The 21,359-nt window shown below is 39.9% G+C and overlaps 1 protein-coding gene across 1 annotated transcript; it reads right to left on the bottom strand.

Moving 5' to 3' along the window:
• Nucleotides 1–194: 194 nt before the first annotated feature.
• KRR1 (KRR1 small subunit processome component homolog) lies at nt 195–15,769 on the bottom strand. The gene is made up of 10 exons (XM_004602815.2): nt 15,644–15,769; nt 11,890–12,062; nt 10,409–10,543; nt 10,084–10,209; nt 9,910–9,993; nt 9,120–9,176; nt 7,503–7,673; nt 3,958–4,035; nt 3,772–3,865; nt 195–514 (listed from the first exon to the last, which is right to left on the bottom strand). Exons 1-10 carry the CDS (start codon nt 15,726–15,728, stop codon nt 372–374), a joined length of 1,146 nt encoding a protein of 381 aa, XP_004602872.2. The 5' UTR covers nt 15,729–15,769; the 3' UTR covers nt 195–371.
• Nucleotides 15,770–21,359: the final 5,590 nt, after the last annotated feature.

Here is a 21,359-nt window from a genome sequence, read left to right on the forward strand (position 1 = left end):
GGGACACATTACATATAAAGAATAATTCTTATCAGACACTGGATCTTCTGTACAATTACTATAGCCATATTTCAAAAAATTATTTAATAACCTAAAGAATTACTTATGTAATACTTTGGCAAAAGCTGCCTAGAACAGATTAAATATCAGGCATACAAAGATATATTCATTTTCTAGTATAAAAAATTCATAAACACATATAGAATAATTTATTAAAACTCAAGAAAAAAACAGTCACATAGAAATATGAAACTCAGAAATAGTTGCCAGAGTATTACTTCTCAAATATCGGGCAAACCAATGCCTTGGTATCTTTAAAATCCTTTACAAAAGGAGTTATTTTAGTAAGTTCCTGTACAGAGTTTGGATTTTTATTTTTTTTTCTTCTTTTTCTTTTCATCTGCTTCCATTTTAAGCTTAACTTCTTCAGCTGAGAGAGCTCCCAGTTTCTTATTCTTTGCTTTTTTAACTTTTTCTTTAATAGCAGCCACATCAATTTTAGTTTCAGCAGAAGCTAAATAAAAAACACAATACATGGACCTCATTAGATTCTGCCAAATAAAACATTTACTTATGATAAAACATCTATTTAATACAATAATTTCAGGGTTCTGGTATAAATGAAATACCATGAGATAATACACAAAACACTGTCAAAAGAAAAGTTAGAAACTTCTTCATATTCAGAACAAATCAGGAAGAAAGTATTGCAGATCCTCAAATATTGTCAGTTTGTTTGAATTTAGCCAGGAATGTACTTTCCTTATTAATATTATAATAAACTAAAGTAGAATGAAACAAAGTGATCTGAAGACCTGCTTTTCTTATTACTTCTCTTTTAAGTTATTTCACTTAAAGTTGCAGTTTCCAAGAACCTATCAGTAGGTTAGGTGAGCACTTAAATGAACTTTGGTTAAGTATCAATATATTTATTAATTAATTTATTTTTTTGCTTTTTGGGTCACACCCGGCAACGCACAAGGGTTATTTCTGGCTCATGCACTCAGGAATTACTCCTGGTGGTGCTGGGGGACCATAAAGGATGCTGGGATTGAACCCGGGTCAGCCACAAGCAAGGCAAACACCCTACCTGCTGTGCTATTGATCCAGCCCCTTTAATATTTATTTTAAATGACAAAATAACGTGCTAAGGAAATAATGCTATTATCTCACCATTTAAAGAACTGTTTCAAAATATTAAAAACAAATCACAAAATTATCCATTACCATGTAAACTACATAGCAACTTAAGTAGATTTAAAGTCTCCACTATAGTGATTAACTATAGCTATTAAACCATTATTTACTGAAACTAAACTAGCTATTGAATACCTCCACTTAACAGATTGTATAGAAAAGATGATATGCATTAACCATTTTTGACATATTTCTTGGTTTGGGGGACAAACCCGGCAATGCTGAGGGGTTACCCCTGGCTCTACAATCAAGAATTACTCCTGGAGATGCTTTGGGGACCATACGGGTTGTTGGGAATCAAGCCCCAGCTGGCCATGTGCAAGGCAAGTTTCCTACCCACTGTATTATAGCTCTGACCCCAGCTTTTAACATTTTAAATTTATATATAATCTATGACCTACAGAGTAGGATTTGGGGAGTGGGTCACATCCAGTTGTGCTCAGGGCTTATTCCTGGTGGTGCCTGGGGACCATATGCACTGTCAAGGATCAAAGTGAGATCATCTGCTGCTCCCCGCCCAGACGAGACCCTAAACAGCCACCCACGAACAGCTCCTCAGTTCCTGAACGGTCATGATCCCAGAGGCACACAAACCAATCTCGGAACAGAGTGGCTGCTGGCAGAAATGTTCCTGGACTGTGAACTAAGCTATAGCCCCGCGTCGCCCCAGAAGGGGAAGGGTTTTTGTTCCTCAGCCTTTTCCCCTTTGTGGCAGCATGGCGACCACCACCTTTCAGAGCCAAATGGACAGAGATAGGAGTTTGCAGTGATGGGGCACGTGAGAAATCTTGCGATGGGGGTAGGGAGGCAGAACCCGCCCTGCTCCACACCCAACGAGATCCCAAGCAGCCGCTCACTAACGGCTCCTCCGCTCCTGAACGGCCATCATCCCAGAGGCACACAAACCAATCGCAGAACACAGTGGCTGCTGGCAGAAATACCTCTGGACTTAATTACTAAAATACCAGAATACCAAAACTGCACGGCCACTGTGCAACAACATATACTCTTCATTATCAGCAATAGAAAACAAATTATCTAATGATGCCTTTTCGGCAGGTCTGCTTGTTGGGGGAAAATTCCAAATAATAGTGTGTTTTCTGTCAAAAACTGAATGTAATCAAAGTAAAGAGGGAATAAAGTGAAAATCATCTGCCACAGACAGGGTCGGGGTAAGAGGGGGTAATATACTGGGGTTCTTGGTGGTGGAATATGTGCACTGGTGAAGGGATGGGTGTTTGATCATTGTATGACTGAGACTTAAACCTGAAAGCTTTGTAACTGTTCTCATAGTGATTCAATAAAAAAAAAAAAAAGTGAGGTCATCTGTGTGCATGGCAAGCACCTTCACTCCTTGCACTATCTCACCACTGACCCCAAAATTTACTATTCTAAAGCTCCTAATATTAATGCAATACAAAAAACCTAAGATACCAAAACAGCACTGTTCTATCACCTTTATGTTACATACAATGTTGTTGGTGACCTCCCCTCCCCTAACTTTGCCACTGGCTACTTTCAAGAGTTACTAAGAAAGAGTATTGGCTTTATGAAAAAAGACACACAAAAAAAGAGTGGGTGTATCAAAATGAGCTAGAAAAAGAAAGGAAGAAAGGGGAGAAAAGTGTTTCCTCCAAGTGTCTTTTTAGTGCTTGTTAGTGCTTTCTTTTCAGAAAAAAAGAAAGATTTTTCTGTTATTTCATTAATGACCTTTAGCCCAAATGAGAATTCCATGTTAATAACATAGGAATATTGGGGGCTAGAGTGATAATACAGCAGGTAGGGTGCTTGCTTTATAAGCAGCCAACCCAGGTTCAATCCCCAGCATCCCATATGGTTCCCTGAGCACCATCAGGAGCAATTCCTGAGCCAGGAATAAACCCCTGACCAGGTATGACCTCCCCGCAAAACAAACAAACAAAAAGAACCAAACTTAAGCCAGAGATCACTTAAGAAAATCAAAGCACAAGTCCTAAAAAGCATTTCTCTCTCTTTTCTTTTTGCCGGGGGGTGTGGGATGGAGGGCGCAGCAGCAGTTCCCAGGCAGTGCTCAGAGGTCCAAGGGCACCACTGGAAACTCTCTGCCAATGGGTTGAGAATATGATGCAACACCAGGTGGGTGTTAAGGGCTGCTTAAGAGACCCTGTGGTGCCAAGAACTAGACCTGGGTAGAACACTTGCTAGGTATGTGTCATAGGCACTCTACTGTCACCCGCCCCCGACAAGCTCTTTTTAAGAAGGTGTTCCAGAACCAGAATCTCACTGCTTATTCAATTTCAACAGAAGATTCGCCACTCAGGTTTACACCTTTCACAGCAATCTTTCTTAAGAATGCTCAGTGGTCTGAAGATACGATTTAGTCTTCAAAGCCTATGAGAAAGTGTGCTATTCATATACTACAAAACTCTTAAGTTATCTCAGCTGAGCCTTGTCTAGAGGACTAGTGATTAATAAAATGCTGAACTGATGGAATAACTATTTCTTAACATTCAAAGGAGACTCAGGTAAGTTCATTACGGATTTACTTCTTAGTAGACATTTATGTCATACCCAATGCTGAAAAACAGGCATTACCTTTCTTAGGCTTCACAGCTGGCTTCTCTTTAGGTGGAATAAAAGCTTTGTTTCTCTCTTCTTGTCTCTTAGTGAGAGCTTCTGCTTGTTTAGCCTGTATTATTAATAAAAAAATTTAAAAAACACAATTCATAAGGATTCAAGTTTCTATCAACTTCCATTAAAAATTTTGTAAAACAGTCCCACCTTTATTGCTTCCATTTTCTGCCGTTTCTTTTGACTCGCCTTCAAAAAGTATTCACCACTAGCCAATTCTTTATCAATCTGTTGAAATTAGAATTTACAATTAGATCAGAAATAATGCACACAAGAAGTTATTACCCTAAGAAAGTTATAACATCCTTGAGGTAAAAGTAATTGGTGTCAAAATCCATGATTAATTTTAAAGCTAGTGACAAAAAAGGAAATATATTCTAAGCTGACAATAGCATGAAGCAAACAGGTGATAAGTTCAGCGCCCTTAACACTGTTTGAAGTGGAGTTAAAGGCCGATGATACAGAAAGCATGTGAGGAAACTGGAAAGATAGTTTTGGGAAAACCTGAAGAAACCGGAACGTCAGGAAAATGAGGAGCACGATTTAAAAAATGACTGAATATGTCTGCGAAGATGAAGATCTCAAAGCAGAAATTTATAAGGTACAGAAAAACGGGGTGGGGGGGAAGAGAGATAAAAGCCTGCTATAAAGATAACGGGATGCAGTGTGTCATTAAAAAAGATTTGGTCAATATTTGGTGACTACATACTAATTAAGGAAATACTCAATATACACAATTGATCTCATTCTCAATGAAGTGGCATTATTATAAGCCAATTTTCTGAATTCATTTTTTTGTTTTGTTTTGTTTTTGGATGACACCTGGTGATGCCCAGGGATTACTTCTGGCTCTGTACTCAGAAATTACTCCTGGCAGTGCACAGGGGACATAGGGGATGCCGGGAATTGACTCCGGTTGTCAGCCGTGAGCAAGGCAAGCATGCTACCAACTGTACTATCTTCTAGCCCCTGTTCTGAATTTTTTTTTTTATGGTAAAAAAAAAAACTGTATTTAGGATTAGCCAGCTGAATTGCTTAGATGATCCAATTTTGTTGGCAACATCAAGGTGTCATAGTCAGGAGCCAACCCAACATATGCCTTTTTCTCTCCATCTGGCCCAATCAGGGTGTTGGCTTTGGACACGTCAATGTCAGAGTTTCTTCACGGCCTGTTTAATCTGGTGCTTGTTGACTTTGCCATCCACAGTGAGCACAAGTGTGTTGTTATCATCTTCTTCATGGCTGACTCAGTGGTCAGAGGGAACTTGATGATGGCATAATAGCCAAGTTTGTTTCTCCTGGGGGCGCTTTTCAGAGGGTATTTGGGCTGCCTTCTGAGTTGCAAAGTTTTGTGTCTTCGGAAGGTGGGTAAAGTGTGGATCTTTAGCTTTTTGTGGCTGTGGAATACTTTCAGTACTGCCTTATTGGCCTTCAAAACTTTGGCTTTGCCTTCAACCTTGGGAGGGGCAGGGGCTTCCTTCTTGGCTTTCAGAACCATCTTTGTAAAAAGCTGTTTTGAATTATTTAGAATTGCAGGTCTTTGCAGTTGGTAAGTTTGACCTTCACTAGCAATTCTTTAACAGGTACTAAAATAATCCCTATTTTATGTATAAGGAAGGTAAGGCATAGATTAAATAAATTATCCAGACACATGGTAAATGGCAAAATAAGTCAACATAGGTATCCATGTTTCAAGAAACTTAAATTCCTAGTGGGTAAAGGTAAGTATTAACTACTAGCTCCAGGGGCTGGAGAAATAGCACAGTGGTAGGGTGTTTGCCTTGCACACGGCCGACCTGGGTTCAATTCCCAGCATCCCATATGGTCCCCTGAGCACCGCCAGGGGTGATTCCTGAGTGCAGAGCCAGGAGTAACCCCTGTGCATTGCCAGGTGTGACCCAAAAAGAAAAAAAAAAAACCTACTAGCTCCAGGAAAGGACCAGAGTGGTAAAGTACTTGCTATGTTTTATTCACGACTGCTCAACTTTCTTAAGCCATCAGTTTTCAAACCATCTAGCCTCGCTAACTTCACTTCCTCACGACCTCATGATCCAGCACTCTCAAGAGTTTTTCGACTAGATAACTTAAATTTATGTTTCATTTTATCCCCCTGACCTTTCACCAAACCTTCCACCAAAAACTCCATGGGATGGATGGGTTTACAGGCTGAATGCAAAGAACTGGCTAAAAAGAAGATCTTAAAACACAGCTGACAGGGAAGAACAAACACAGAAGGAAAAAAATGAGGAAAGAGGAGAGGAAAGGTGAAAGATTTCTCACCTGAAAGTCTCTAGTAATTCAAGTAAAATTAAATGCAGTATCACTTCTTGGGTGTGGAAGGATGATGAGAAAATTAAAATGACATACAGAACTGGCAGACAAGATTGAGGACTTTTCCAATTTACATTGGTTATAATCCGAAAACCTCCAGAGCCCAACCACAGCCATGCTCGGAGCCACTCTCCACATGCTCGGACGAGCCTCACACATGAAGGGACCCACAGAGGAACCCAGGTGTGTGGGACTCAGGGCTGAGATGTCCAAGCCTGCTTGGATTGAGATTGGGCCTTCTCCACCCAGATCCCCCAGTTTCCAGTAGCTTTGCAGTCACACCCACAAACTGCCACTCCCCCCTCGCCCACCCCCCCCCCGCCCCCGCGCCATGTAATCCCATCATTGGGCAAAATCCAGAGACTATAAAACAAAGCTCCCAGAGCAACCTCTTATAGTCTAGCCCACTGATATACCTAAAGCAGCACACATGTGTTCAGTTTTAACATACTTGCTTGTATTCTCTTATAAACATTCTCCGTCCCTCTCAGAGAACCTGACAAGCTATCGAGAGTATCCTGCACACATGGCAGAGCCTGGCAAGCTACCCGTGGAGTATTCAATATGCCAAATACAGTAACACTAATGGGTCTCATTCCCCTGACCCTGAAAGAGTCTCCAATACGGCACCATTTGTAAGGATGAGTAAGGAGAGGCTGCTAAAATCTCAGGGCTGGGACAAATGGAGACATTACTGGTGCCTGCTCGAGCAAATCGATGAACGGGATGACACTGATAGTGATACAGTGATAATCCAAAGAAATGACTTGTGCCAGCTACATTTGGTTCAAATTTTGAAATCAAGTTTTTAAAATTAAGCTAAGTCTGAAATCAAGTTTCAAGTCCAAGACATATTTGAGCTGGGGGGGGTGGGGGCAGGAGAAAAAAAGAAAGGTTCTGGAAAATAAATGAAGCAATATTACAGTAAGAGTATTAGAATTTTAAGATTTCCAAAGTAGAACAGTCATATGCACCAGGTCACAGGAATTATGCTAAATCAGTAGAGAATTCAATTAAATTCTTTATCCACGGAACATTTACAGTGACTCCATGGACACAACTGTCCAAAACCATCTTCACGTGGTTTGCGCTCACAGTGAAGTTGTCCCAGGCTCAATTTGCAAAGTAAGTTAAAAAGTTTAACTTAAAAAACGTTTCCTAGGGGTCAATGCTATAGTTCAGTAGGTAGGGTGCTTACACGTAGTCAACCTGGGTTCAATCGTTGGCACTACATAAGGTCCCCCCAGGCCCCACCAGGAGTGATTCCGAGTACAGAGTCCCTGTGCACTGCTGGATGTGGCCCCCCAAACAATTTCTGGGACTGAAATGGATTCTCAAGTGAAGATACTCAATTTAATACTTACCTGACTTTCTGGTTGTGGTGGTGGAAATGGTGTATACTCTTTTTTAACAGTTTTCTTCTTTGGCTCCTTGCGTTTATTCACATTTTTGTGCTTGAACTGTGGCAAAAATCTTTCCCAACTTTGGGATCTTAATTCAGAGTCCTTTGCCAACTCTCGTTTAATCATTAATGTCTGTAATCACCACAAAATATGAACAAAGTGAAAGACTTTTATTTCACAAGTCTAGATTTATCAGTCTTCTTGCAAACTAATACAATTAAAAATTAGTTCTTACTCTCAATAGGACTATACCTATTTCCTAAAGAAAAAAAAACCTATAATCTCAAAATAGGTATTTAACCACGTTTCAGGTGTCCATGAGGAATTCAGTTAAGAAATGAGGAATTGTGGACCCACAAACATAATACAGCGAGGAGAGTTTGCCTTGCATGTGACAGACCCAGGTTCAATTCCTGGTATCCCATATGGTCCCTGGAGAACTACTACATCTCCCTTTTCTGGAACATATAGGTACTGCTTAGGTAGTCCAAAAATTAAATAACTATATAATGTTTATAACAAATCTGTTCATCTGATAAAAAATTACTTGGAGTAATTCCTGAGTACAGAGTAAGAAGTAACCCCTGAATACTACATGATATGTCCCCACCCCTATCCCCAAAAAAAGAAATGAGGACTTGTCCAGAGATAAAAAAATGAAACTGACTAATCTTCTAAACTAGTATTTCATTAAAATCTTAAGTTAGGGGGCTGGAGCCATAGCACAGCAGGTAGGGCGTTTGCCTTGCACGCGGTGGACCCGGGTTCGAATCCCAGCATCCCATATGGTCCCCTGAGCACCGCCAGGGGTGATTCCTGAGTGCATGAGCCAGGAGTGACCCCTGTGCATCGCCGGGTGTGACCCAAAAAGCAAAAAAAAAAAAAAAAAAATCTTAAGTTAAAATTTATCAGAAAGGGAGAATTCTTAAATAGTTATGTTCCTGTAACCTGGAAATTCTCAATAGCAACTGAGATACAAAGAAGAAAAAAACAATGTAAGTTTTCTGATGATCAAACAAATATTCTGCCTTTTCCCTATTTGAAGTTTATGGATCAGTTATGAGAAGCATGATCAGGTAGCTTTAATATCCCAACATAACTCAAAAATCATTCTTTCACCTCAATATAACAGTGGCTTCCAAACTTTACTTAAGCAAACTTAAATTGCTTATTCAATAATTATTCACTGCTCATCAAACTATAGTAGAATTTGAAATTTTCCCTAAGTTTCTTTAACAGAAAAATAATTCTAAAAGTCCCATCTTTAGAGCTGGATTGATAATCTACAACAGACTCTATGCTATGTTATGCATTTTCTTTGCTTAGCACTATAAATTACAGCACTGTATGTTGTAATTTCCCCTTCAGTAGTTTTTAAACAGTTCTCCTCAAAACTTAAAAGCTTCTAAGGGAGAGGCAGAGTTGAAAGGGCTATTCTTTACCTCTAATTTGCCTAAAATAACTTCGACTTACTTATTGTATATATTAGGCTTTCATAAAAGGATCTGATTTTAAGACAAGTTTCTGCAGTACAAATATTAATTGGCACTGATACAGTAGTATACAATTAACACTCACTTTAATGTTATAAATTGGATGAATATTCTTCATAGTATCTAGGACTACTTTTCGAACCTGAATTTGCAAAGAAAAATGAAATGAGTCACATACAGATTTTAATGAAGTAGGCAGCAGAGGATTATAGGCAGTAGCAATCAAATCAATGTAACAGCTCCTTCAATTACTCAGAGTGGCATCCAGAATTTTCCTAAGAATCGTCCTCCCATAGACTCATTATGTTTCTCAAGTTTACTGTACTTAAAAAGTATTACAAAGATCCAATACAACACACTGACACTGTTCGGCCAAGGGGACGGGGAGGGAAGAGGGCAAAATTTAGTTTGAAAAGAAAGTTCAAATAATGAACCTACCAATTCAAATGGGAGTCATTTTAATTTTCTGTTCCATCCTTTTCATTTGTAAAAGGGAAATAAAACTACCTCAAGAAATTACTATAAAAATGAACAAACTGGGAAAAAATATGTATTTATTACAAAAAATAGAGTATTTAGCATATTTAATTTTGAACTCTGAGTAAAAGGTAGACAGTTATGAGAAAGAAATTCTACAACAGAATTACTATTCTACTGAAAAGGAAGCTAGACCCCACAGTTAATCTGACAATCAACATCATAGTTAACAGAAACAGTTTCTACTCCCCCTACCTCCCCAACCCTTTCCTCTCCTTTCCCTTTTCTGGACCACATAGGTACTGCTTAGATAGTCATAAAATTAAATAACTACATAATGTTTATAACCAATCTGCTCATCTGATAAAAATGAGCTGAATATAGTAAATAGCTCTTACCTCTTTTAAGCCACTAAAAGGTCCAATGGCTGAAACTGTGTTTCCCTGAACCATAATATAACAGTTCGTTAAGAGTTCCAATGCCTAGATCCAAAAAATATGTTGAAATTCAATTTACTGAAAAACTAGTGATGGAGGAAAATGTTTAGAAAGTTTTCTACCAACAAAAAGTACCTTCAGTGTAGATCCTTTGGGACCAATAAGTCTTTGTCTTCTTTTCACAAATCTTTCTTTATTTCTTACTAAGGAGCCTATTTTAATGATGTCACAGGCAACATCATCCTGCAGAATTCGCACTGCCTTTTGGGAAAGTAAAGAAAGGAGTATTTTTCACAAATATTACTCCCCCGGCCCACCTCCCCCAAGTATAGGCTAAGACTATTTAATATTTAAGTACAGACATGAAAACTCCACGGAAAAAAGGGGCAGAGATGAAAAATCACACGCTAACACTAATGCTGATATAAATAAAGCAAAGTTTCTGTAATTCTGAGCTTGCCTGTTCAAATGAAACGCTTCTTGCTAAGAGTTTTATGAGGTCTCTGGCCCGAATGATGATATATGGATCAAAAGTCTTCTTTGTTGTACAAACAGTCATGCTGCCCTCGATCAAATCAAGAGTTGCTTTAACATGCTACAAAAAAGAAAGAGCAAACAATTATTAAAATGAGAATTCAATTTCAAATATTCAGAGCCTATTCTACCAAAATACTAATTTCTGTAAATTAGTATTTACAGAAATAAGCTTAAAAAAGCTTATTTCTGTAAATACCTTAAAAAAGCTACATAATTAATGCAACACTTGATTGCTTTTATATCCCAACATGAGACATTTATATTGCTTTAAGACAGTTTTATTTACATAGGGAAGTTTTGTCAGCTTCAAAAAACATTTGGGAATTACACATTCAGTGAAAACAGACTTTTCCCTTTAAACAATTTTTCTTCTATTTGGTTTACAATAAGCACGAAGTGAAAACAATTTATCTGAAGCTCAGAAAAAGTTGTAAGATGATAATTATGCTTTAATTTCTCAGTAGAATGACCTGGATTTCAATACAGCCAGTAAAAATGCTATTTTCTGACTTGGGAATATAATATAAAGAGTATCTCAGTATACTGAGTAACTAACAATTTAATATAAGGTTGGGACTCTACAGTTTACGAAACTTGAATCCAATCTTAAATAACCACAAAATCCCAAACAGCTACAAAATAATTTGTAGCTAACTGAATTAATCTCATTTACAATGGGCAAGAATTTACAACATAGTCCCAGAAGAGAGAGAGAGAGAGAGAGAGAGAGACTCTACTTTTTTAAAAGTTATTCTTCCTATGTCTTATATATTGAATTTTTTAAGGCTTTTTATATCCACTAAGCTAATTTCTGACCTAATGGGTTCATCCCACAATTTTTAAAACAAAATAAAACACACTGCTTGAGCAACAAGCAGCAGCAGCAAACAAGAGAAAGCTGGGCACAATATCTTTTAAAATAAGAAATTAAGAAATTAGGGGCCGGTGCGATAGCACAGCGGGTAAGGCGTTTTTGCCTTGCACGCGGCCAACTCGGGTTTGATTCCCAGCATCCCATATGGTCCCCTGAGCACCGTCAGGGGTAATTCCTGAGTGCAGAGCCAGGAGTGACCCCTGCACATGGCCGGGTGTGACCCAAAAAGCAAAAAAAAAAAAAAAAAAAAAAAGATGCCTCAAGAAAAGCTGCACAGGAACATGGCAACTATCAGCAGAGTGGCATTCAGGAATCCAGAGCCACAGTTAAATTTCAAATATTTTTAAAAACGTTCTACTACAAAATTAAAAACAAATGAATTAAGAATAAAGCTACCCAGACTGTTTACATACCAAAGACAACTAGTTACACTAATATCTTAAGTAAATTCATCTGCACATATCAACCTATCTGAAAGAAAAGCTATTCACAAGAGCAAAAGCTCAAAGAAATATACGAATTATGCATACATGTTCATTCAAAGCCTTCTGTACCAAGGGCCAGCATTCTTTCAAGTAAGCCTCTCTATATTTGGGGAATAAAGTTGCAAAACTACTTTCTTCCAACAGTCCTCTGGGATTGTCATCTTTGGAAAAAGCTGGTTCCTTCCAACCATCAGGGACAGTAAGTAGTTCTGATTCATCTGCAGAGGGGAAAAACATACACATCGAGTTTTAACTTCCATTTTTTGAACATCCACACAAAAACAAGTTTTCTAATACTCTCTTTACTTTTCTTTCCCCCCTGCATTTAATATCATCAAACAAGTAACATGTGGGACTGGAGCAATAGTACATCAGGTAGACTATTTGCCTTGCATGCAGCCAACTTAAGTTCAATCCTCAGCATCCCATACGGTCCGCTGAGCACCACCAGGAGCAATTCCTAAGTGTAGAGCCAGAAGTAACCCCGAAGCATCGCTGGGTGTGACCCAAAAAAGCAAATAAAATCTTAAAAATAAAATAAAAACACTTAAAAAACAAGGAACATGCTTCTGTCATTAGCATCAACCTACAATATAAAAATTATTTGCCTATATTTTAGTTGCTTCACAAAACTGTTTCTTCATGGGAAGGTCATTCTTCTTTGGATCCACAAGGCAGTGGACACTCAAAGTTATATTGTACCACACTATCTTTAAGAGTTGCAGTTTCAAGTATAATTTCATTTGCATGCCTATTTTAGTAAAAAGTAAGTGACCTTTTGACTTTCCTGTAACAGAAATTCCATTCCTGTATTTATATGTGTGTACACAATGTAAAACATTTAAAACTTATACTATATGGGGCTGGAGTGATAACATAGCAGGTAGGGCGTTTGCCTTGCACAAGGCCGACCCGAGATCGATTCCCAGCATCCCATATGGTCCCCTGAGCACCTCCAGGAGTAATTCCTGAGTGCAGAGCCAGGAGTAACCCTGTGCAATGCTGGGTGTGACCCAAAAAGAAAAAAAAAAAAACCTTATACTATAAGTGATGAATAATAACTGCTATTCGGTGTTACATTCCAAAGAGCGCTCACATTTTCACTACAATGTATACTCTTATGTTAAGTTATGAAAGAATGAAGAACCAGTGTTGTTATTCCGCTTAAATAAAAGACATTCAATCCAAAAAGATGATGTGATTTGCTAGGTTCATCAGTTCAAGTCTCTTTTCACCAATACAAAATACCTCCTGCAATCCGTATCATAACTTCTTACATCATTTATTAAAACTCCTGGTCTTTTAAAGAATTTTTCGTATCTTTAAGTGAAGCAAATTGTTTTTATTTAAAGAGAATTTCTCTAAGCAAAGGAAGGAGACAGAAAGAGAGAGATACATGTTCAGGAGAGAACACAGCTTCTCCAGAGGGGAAAAAAGCCAAGAATTTCTTAAATCCAATAGTTACACCTCATACAGAACTACTCAAAGACATGATCCATGAGTTTGTTAGAAAAGACTGAGCTCCACTCCAGGCCCACTGAATCTGCATTCCTGGAATGAAGCCCAGAAATGCATTCCAACATTCTTCTCACAGGAGATTCTTGAGCCCACTTAAGTTTGAAAAGGAGGTCCCATGTTATCAACCAAGTAAAGTTGCTTTCTGTTTCCTATATTCACATCCACTTTGCTATATATTTCGTTCAAACACTGAAAGTTAGCTAGTCTTCATGTACCAATCATTTTCTAATACCCTGAGGAAAAAAAAACACCCACTCAAATTCTAAAACAATGATTACTTACAATGAATGACTGTCACTTCCCTATTTAAATATTCCCAAAGGCTATATATTAAAAACTACAACAACAAAAACTGGGTTAATGAAATAAACAGGAGTTTCACTAAAAAGGATGTCGAAATTACCACCAAATATGAAAAGATGTTCCTCACCAAATATGAAAAGATGTTCCTCATTATCAAGAAAGTTTGTTTTGTTTTTTTTTTTTTTTTGCTTTTTGGGTCACACCTGGCGATGCACAGGGGTCATTCCTGGCTCATGCACTCAGGAATTACCCCTGGCGGTGCTCAGGGACCATCTGGGATGCTGGGATTCGAACCCGGGTCGGCCGGGTGCAAGGCAAACGCCCTACCCGCTGTGCTATCACTCCAGCCCCTATCAAGAAAGTTTTAATTAAAATCCCAACCACATATCATACTTATCAAAACTCAAAAATCAAGTAATAGCAAATGATACTGTAAGTCATTAAGAACTCAAGTCACTGCTAATGGCAATATCAATAGGCCCAGTTCCCTTGGAATGATTTAGTATCATCTGCACACTTCCTGAATTCAAGAACAACCTCAAGTACAAAGACTGGAGAAGCCCTTGAATGTGCTACCAGGAGTAAAACGTTGTTTCCGGCAGCATTGTTTGTAACAGTAAACACTGGAAGCAAGTCAAATGCCCACCAAGAATACAACGAAAATAAAATCTATGCATATTCATACTCATTCATAGAGAACATCAGAGATTCGTGAAAAGAAAAAAACTACCTGCATCACCCTCACTGACTCAAAAACTAAGGTAACTTGTTTGTTTTGCCGAAAAAAGCTTGCCATGTTAAGAATGTCTACTGTTCTCTTTCATGTAATACTCAAAACCAGACCCGGTTAAAACATTTTCTAGGTAGATGATGAAAATTATGAAAAATATGGGGACAGACAAATCAACAGGATCTAGATTTGCTACTTGAGACTCTGGGGCTGGGGGTAGAGCTGGTGGATGTGGGGGAGGGGGGCGCAATCAGAGATACCCAGAGATTCCTCTAGGATGTGGTCATGATGCTCAGTGCCAGAGAATGGTCTGGGTACACCTTTCCCACGTGTCGGTTACAAGGTGTCGGCATACTGAGTTCTCTTCTCCGTACATTACACACGCAGAACGCGACATCTTCAATTCCGCCGTAACTGCGACAGAGCTCCGGGTCTCCGACCCTCCCAGTAAGACTGACGGGTCCGGGGTGACAGCCCAGTGAAAGTTAACTCAAAGCCTTTCCCACCAGAACAGGGAACCGGGGTTGTGGAGGTTGTGGAGGTGGGACAGGGGAGGGTGCGGCGGCGCTGTGCGCAGGAAAGAATACCAACCCTGCTGTCACCATCAGTCCTCAATAACTAATTTCCAAGGACTGAGTAATCCTACCCCGGGCCATTTCTCTAGGCTTTTCCTTTCTTAAAATTCATACTGAAGAAAATGGATAAAATCCGACTCCACAAGACGGTGTCAGTGGGGCATTCTAAACAGTCGGAGCCCTGCCGCAGGAACTGCAAGGTGACAGCTAAGAACAGATGCATTTCCGAATGCGTCCTCCCCGGTGAGAGACAAGCCGGGGCCTGGGCGCGCCGGGCATCGCCGGCTCCACACAGCGGCCTCAGTGCTCCCCCGCCCGCCGTCGGGGCCCGACACGCCCCCCCACCCTCCCCCCGACCCTCCTCTCGGTCACTCCCTCCCCGGCCTTGCCAGCTCCATCCCGCGAGCCCGCCCGCCACTCCCGCATGCGGAGTGGGCAGCACCTGTCCCGGGATGCTCGGCGCAGGGGAGGGCTCGGGAACCGTGGCCGGAGCCGAGTCGGCAGCTCGCCCGTGCAAGCCAGCAGTTTCCCCACCTCCACCCCCGGCCCCGGCCGTCTGGAACTAACTCCGGGCCCCCAACAGTCTCCACGCGGCCCTGGACGTTCCCACGTACCCACAGAACATTCCAGACGAGCCTCCCAACCTCGGGCTCCCACTCTCACAACCCCTCACCTCCGTTCTCCAACTTCGACTTCTGGTTCTTGAACGCTTTTCTCCCGGGCGCTGCGGCCGACCCGTGCTCGGAGGAGGAGGCCATCTTGCGATTGCTTCCGGGGTCCACCGGAAGTGAGGCGCCTCGTAAACCCTCCCGCCTACCACCTCGGTACTCACGAGGAGTTCCGCACGTCTGCGCAGTCTCCGCCGGGGCTGGGGAGTGGGAGGTGGAGGGGTGGGGGGTATGGAGGACTTCTTTCCCAGGATGCACTGCAACCACGGCGGTCCAGTCCGTGCTGGGAAATGTAGTTTACCGCTTGGATGCTGGGAGCCGGTTTTAATTGTCTCTGGCTAGTGACCTCAGGGTCTCTTTTGGAACGCAGGATGGCAGTGTTTGGCTACAGCGTGTAACAGAGTAATTTATCTGATAAATTTTTATACGGTGGTCAAATAACTGCTGGACCGGGAATCGTGCAAATATGAGAATATGTGGTCCTTGATCACAGGGAGTGACTGCGGTATAGACTACCATTTATTGGGAGACTGCTTTGCCTTGATACTTCGTTTGCAAAATTTCTAATACTCGAAACAAAACCAAGATCTAAATATAACTAGATTGGTGATTTTCAGAAGGCTAGTGCCCAAGTCCTTGTTTCCAAGAGTGATGCTGTCAGATCTTAGGATAGTAATTCAGCGACATGTCAGAATTATCTAAGTAGCTTTAAAGTTCCCCCAAATGACTAACTTCTGACTACTGCATAGTTGATTTCAAGAAGTGCAGTTTATCGCTATTCCAAATATCCACATTTCTTTTTTTGATTTTTGTTTGGTTTTAGGGCCACATCTGGAGATGCTCAGGGGTTACTCCTGGCTCTGCTCTCAGGAATCACTCCTGGAAGTGCCTGGGGGCCCATCTGAGATGCGGGATTGAACCCTGGTTGGCCCTATGCAAGGCCATAACCCTATCCGCTGTACTGTTGCTCCTGCCCCCAAATTACCGTATTTCTAAGAAAGGAAAAGCTCATTAAAACAAATATGTGATTGTAGTTGAGTAGTTGTAGTTGTAATTGTAGCATGATTTTTAATAGTGTCACTCTTCATTCTTTTGGTAAAACAAGTTACTGTGCCTACACCATCACCAAAATGCTAAATGCCTTTAACCTGTATGTTCCATCTATTAAAATTTTATTATTTTTGAAAACATAGCCAACGTTATTCTGTATACTTTCAGTGTAGTTGCACCATACTGTGTCCCAGAGTTCTAAAATCCCTATGTGAAAGTTCATAAAACGACTAAGGGTAAGAATTTTTATCTTTTACATTGTTTTGTTTTATTGCTTACTATATCAAAATTACTTTGCAGCACAAATAAAGAGTTCCTAGTTCCTAATAAAATGCAAGCATATTACTAACCTGTTTACTATCTCTCTGGCCTTAAAGTTTATGAGCTGTTTTTTTTTTAATTGAATCATCATGAGATACAGTTAAAAGTTTATGGACTTAATCAGCAACATCAACACTTTTCTACTGTTTCCAGTCTACTGGTATACTATGCATAGTTTTGATCCTGCCAGGCTCCATTAATTGCATAAATATCTATACATTTATTATATTATGTAAACTAATTATATATACCATATTTGCATTATATACTACTGTGTATAGTATAATAATTATGTAATAGATGTTCAATGCTCACTCTAAATATTTAGTACTATGTGATTGATGGGGCTGGAGCAATAACACAGCGGATAGGGCATTTGCCTTGCATGCCACAGACCCGGGTTCAGTTCCTCTGCCCCTCTTGGAGAGCCCAGCAAAATACTGAGAGTATCCTGCCCGCATGGCAGAGCCTGGCAAGCTACTCATTGCGTATTTGGTATGCCAAAAACAGTAACAAGTCTCACAATGGAGACATTACTGGTGCCCACTTGAGCAAATCGATGAACAACAGGATAACAGTGCTACAGTGCCAAAGTAATTGATATAGTAACATCATTTTTTTGGGAGAGGGATTGCTAAGTGAATTTCGGGGCTTACTCCTGGCTCTCTGCTCAGGGATTATTCCTGGTGGTGGTCAGCTGACATTATATGGTGCTGAAGATAAACTCTGTGACAACTGCATGCAAGGCAAGTACCTTAATTCCTATATAATCACTCTAGACCCATTATATGTTACATATATGTACATATATATATATATACATTTTGGTTTAGGGTCATACCCAGTTGTCCTCAAGGGTTACTCCTGGCTCTGCTCTCAGAAATCACTCCTGGTCGTGCTCAGGGTACCATATGGGCTGCCGAAGATTGAACTGAGTCAATTGTGTGCAAGGCAAATACCCACCTACTGTACTATTGCTCGGGTCCCATATTATTTATAGGTTTAATATTCACATATTAATGTATGTTTTATGTATACATATGTTACTTTTTTCTGGAGACTTTTTTTTTTGCTTTTTTGGGTCACACCCAGTGATGCACAGGGGTTACTCTTGGCCCTGCACTCAGGAATTACCCCTGGCAATGCTCAGGGGACCATATGGGATGCTGGGAATCGAACCTGGGTCAGCCGTGTGCAAGGCAAACGTCCTACCCGCTGTGCTATTGCTCCAGCCCCTTTTCTGGAGACTCTTAATGCAGCAATTTCTAGTAGCACAAATCCAACTGCTAATAAACACGATGCTTAGCCTCCCCACTGTCACACACACCACATGCACACACAGAGAGACACACAGAAACACAGACAACAATGAAAATATTGCTTTTTAGTTGTCAGTGTAGCAAAAAAAAATGAATTTTAAAAAATTTAAAGAAAATCTGCTGGAAAAAAGAGCACTCTTTTACACTACTGGTGGAAATGTAAACTGTATACTGAGATTTACAAAGCAATCTATTTTTTTGTTTTTTTTAAATTTTAATTTTTTTATTGAGTCACCATGTGGAAAGTTACAAAGTTTTCAGGTTTAAATCTCAGTTATACAATGCTCGAATACCCATCCCTTCACCAGTGCTCATATTCCACCACCAAGAATCCCAGTATAGCTCCACCCCGCACCCCCACACCCCTAACCCCCCCACGCCCCTAGCCCCCCCATAGCCCCCCCCGCCTGTGTAACTAATAAATTTCACTTTACTTTCACTTTGATTTCATACAATATTTCAACAAAACTCACGAATATTGTTTGGAGAGTCTCTCCCCTAAAGTCAGACCTGCTGAAAAGGAAGCATTAGATAATTTGTTTTCCATTGCTGAGGATGAAGAGGTATGAGGTCGAGTGACCACACTTCGCGGCCTCTCGGTTTTGGGTTTCTGTATTTTAGTATTTTAGTAACTAAGTCCAGAGAGATATCTGCCAGAAGTTGCATCGTTGCCAACTTGTACTTCTCAGTTACATTATATTCCACATATGAGTGCAATCTTCCTATGTCTGTCTCTTTCTTTCTGACTCATTTCACTCAACATGATACTTTCCATGTTGATCCATTTATATGCAAATTTCATGACTTCATGTTTTCTGACGGCTACATAGTATTCCATTGTGTAGATGTACCAGAGTTTCTTTAACCAGTCATCTGTTTTGGGGCACTCTGGTTTTTTCCAGATTCTGGCTATTGTAAACAGTGCTGCAATGAACATAGAAATACATATGCCATCTCTACTATACCTTTTTGCCTCTCCGGGATATATTCCCAGGAGTGGTATTGATGGGTCAAATGGAAGCTCAATTTCTAATTTTTTGAGAATTGTCCATATTGTTTTCCAAAAGGGCTGAACCAGTCGGCATTCCCACCAGCAGTGAAGGAGAGTCCCTTTCTTCCCACATCCACGCCAACACCGGTTGTTTTTGTTTTTTGGGATGTGGGCCAGTCTCTGTGGTGTGAGATGATATCTCATGGTTGTTTTGATCTGCATTTCCCTGATGATTAGTGATGTGGAACATTTTCTCATGTGCCTCTGAGCCATTCGGATTTCTTCTTTAGGAAAGTTTCTGTTCATTTCATCACCCCATTTTTTGATCGGGTTGGCAGTTTTCTTCTTGTGGAGTTCAACCAGTGCATTGTATATCCTTGTTGTCAACCCTTTATTGGATGGGTACTGCATAAATATCCTTTCCCATTCTGTAGATTGTCTTTGTACTTTGGTCACTGTTTCTCTTGAGGTGCAGAAGCTTCTTAGTTTGAGATGGTCCCATTTACTTATCTCTGTTTTCACTTGCTTGGCCAGTGGCGTGTCAGCTTTGAAGATACCTTTGGCTTCAGTGTCGTGGACGGTTTTGCCGACCTTGTCTTCAATGTAACTTAGGGATTCTGGTCTGATGTTGAGGTCCTTAATCCATTTTGATCTGACTTTTGTACATGGTGATAGGTGGAGGTCTAAGCCCATTTTTTTGCATGTAGCTGTCCAGTTTTGCCAGCACAATTTGTTAAACATGCTTTCCTTGCTCCACTTCGCCTTTTTTGCTCCCTTATCAAAGATTAGATGGTCATATATTTGGGGGGATGTGTCAGAGTATTCAACCCTGTTCCATTGGTCTGCCGCTCTGCCTTTGTTCCAGTACCAAGCTGTTTTAATGACTACCGCTTTGTAGTAGAGTTGGAAGTTGGGGAGGTTGATTCCTCCCATTTTCTTTTTCCCAAGAATTGCTTTAGCTATTCGTCGGGGCTTATTGTTCCATATGAATTTCAGGAGCGCTTGCTCCATTTCTTTGAAGAATGACAAGGGTATCCCTATAGGGATCGCATTGAATTTGTACAATGCTTTGGGGAGAATTGCCATTTTGACAATATTAATTCTTCCAATCCATGAGCAGGGGATGTCTTTCCATTTCCTCATGTCTTCTTTTATTTCCTGAAGTAGCATACAAAGCAATCTATTGATGTAAAAATGTAATATATAAACATATTTTCCCACAGTAATTTCAATTCTGAGAAATTGTGAATTAAAAGAAATAAATCCATCCTATTAGGATATGCGTACAATTGCATTGAAAAATGCCTTGCATAGTAAATTGCTTTGGTGCTTCACTGGTTAGTTTATCACCTACTAGTTTTGCAGCCTTAGGTAAGTTTCTTATCCACCTCTGCTCATTTTCCCATAAAGAGAAGATTAGCCTTAGTTTAGTCTTTATATATGTAATTTTTTCAAAAGTGCTTCTTATGTGGTATTCATTCACTGTTAACTATTAACTATTCATGGTGGCAAAAAATAAAAACTATGCATGTATTGATAAGAAATATATGGAGATAAGAAAGCAATATACTTAATGACTAGAAGTGATAAATTCCAGATACGGAAAAATGTGATAACTTTGTATTATACATATTAGTGTGTATTAATTATATAATTTTAATGAATACACTTTAATATATAGGCTTGTACATATATACATGCTGAAAATAGGCAAAGGAACAGGAAAATGAAGTCCATCATAAAACAACATGCACATGATTATCAAAAACTACTTCTGTGTATGTGTGTGTACATAAGCCCAAATGTTGCTATGAAGATATTTCAGAGGAAAAAAAGATATTTCAGAGGATATGTATTTAGATGACAACTGTCATTAATCACAGTTTGCCCTTGGAAACCTGGGCATAAATATCTGTTCAGAGCTACAAAGTTATTTACAGTAACTGCACCAGTAACACTAAAAAGGAAAGAAAAACTATCATTTCTAAAGAGGTTCTTTGTAAAAATCTTGATGGGAATTCTTTGCTAGATCATAATGAC

The sequence above is a fragment of the Sorex araneus genome, chromosome 10 (genome assembly GCF_027595985.1).
Source record: "Sorex araneus isolate mSorAra2 chromosome 10, mSorAra2.pri, whole genome shotgun sequence".
NCBI classification, from domain to species: domain Eukaryota; kingdom Metazoa; phylum Chordata; class Mammalia; order Eulipotyphla; family Soricidae; genus Sorex; species Sorex araneus.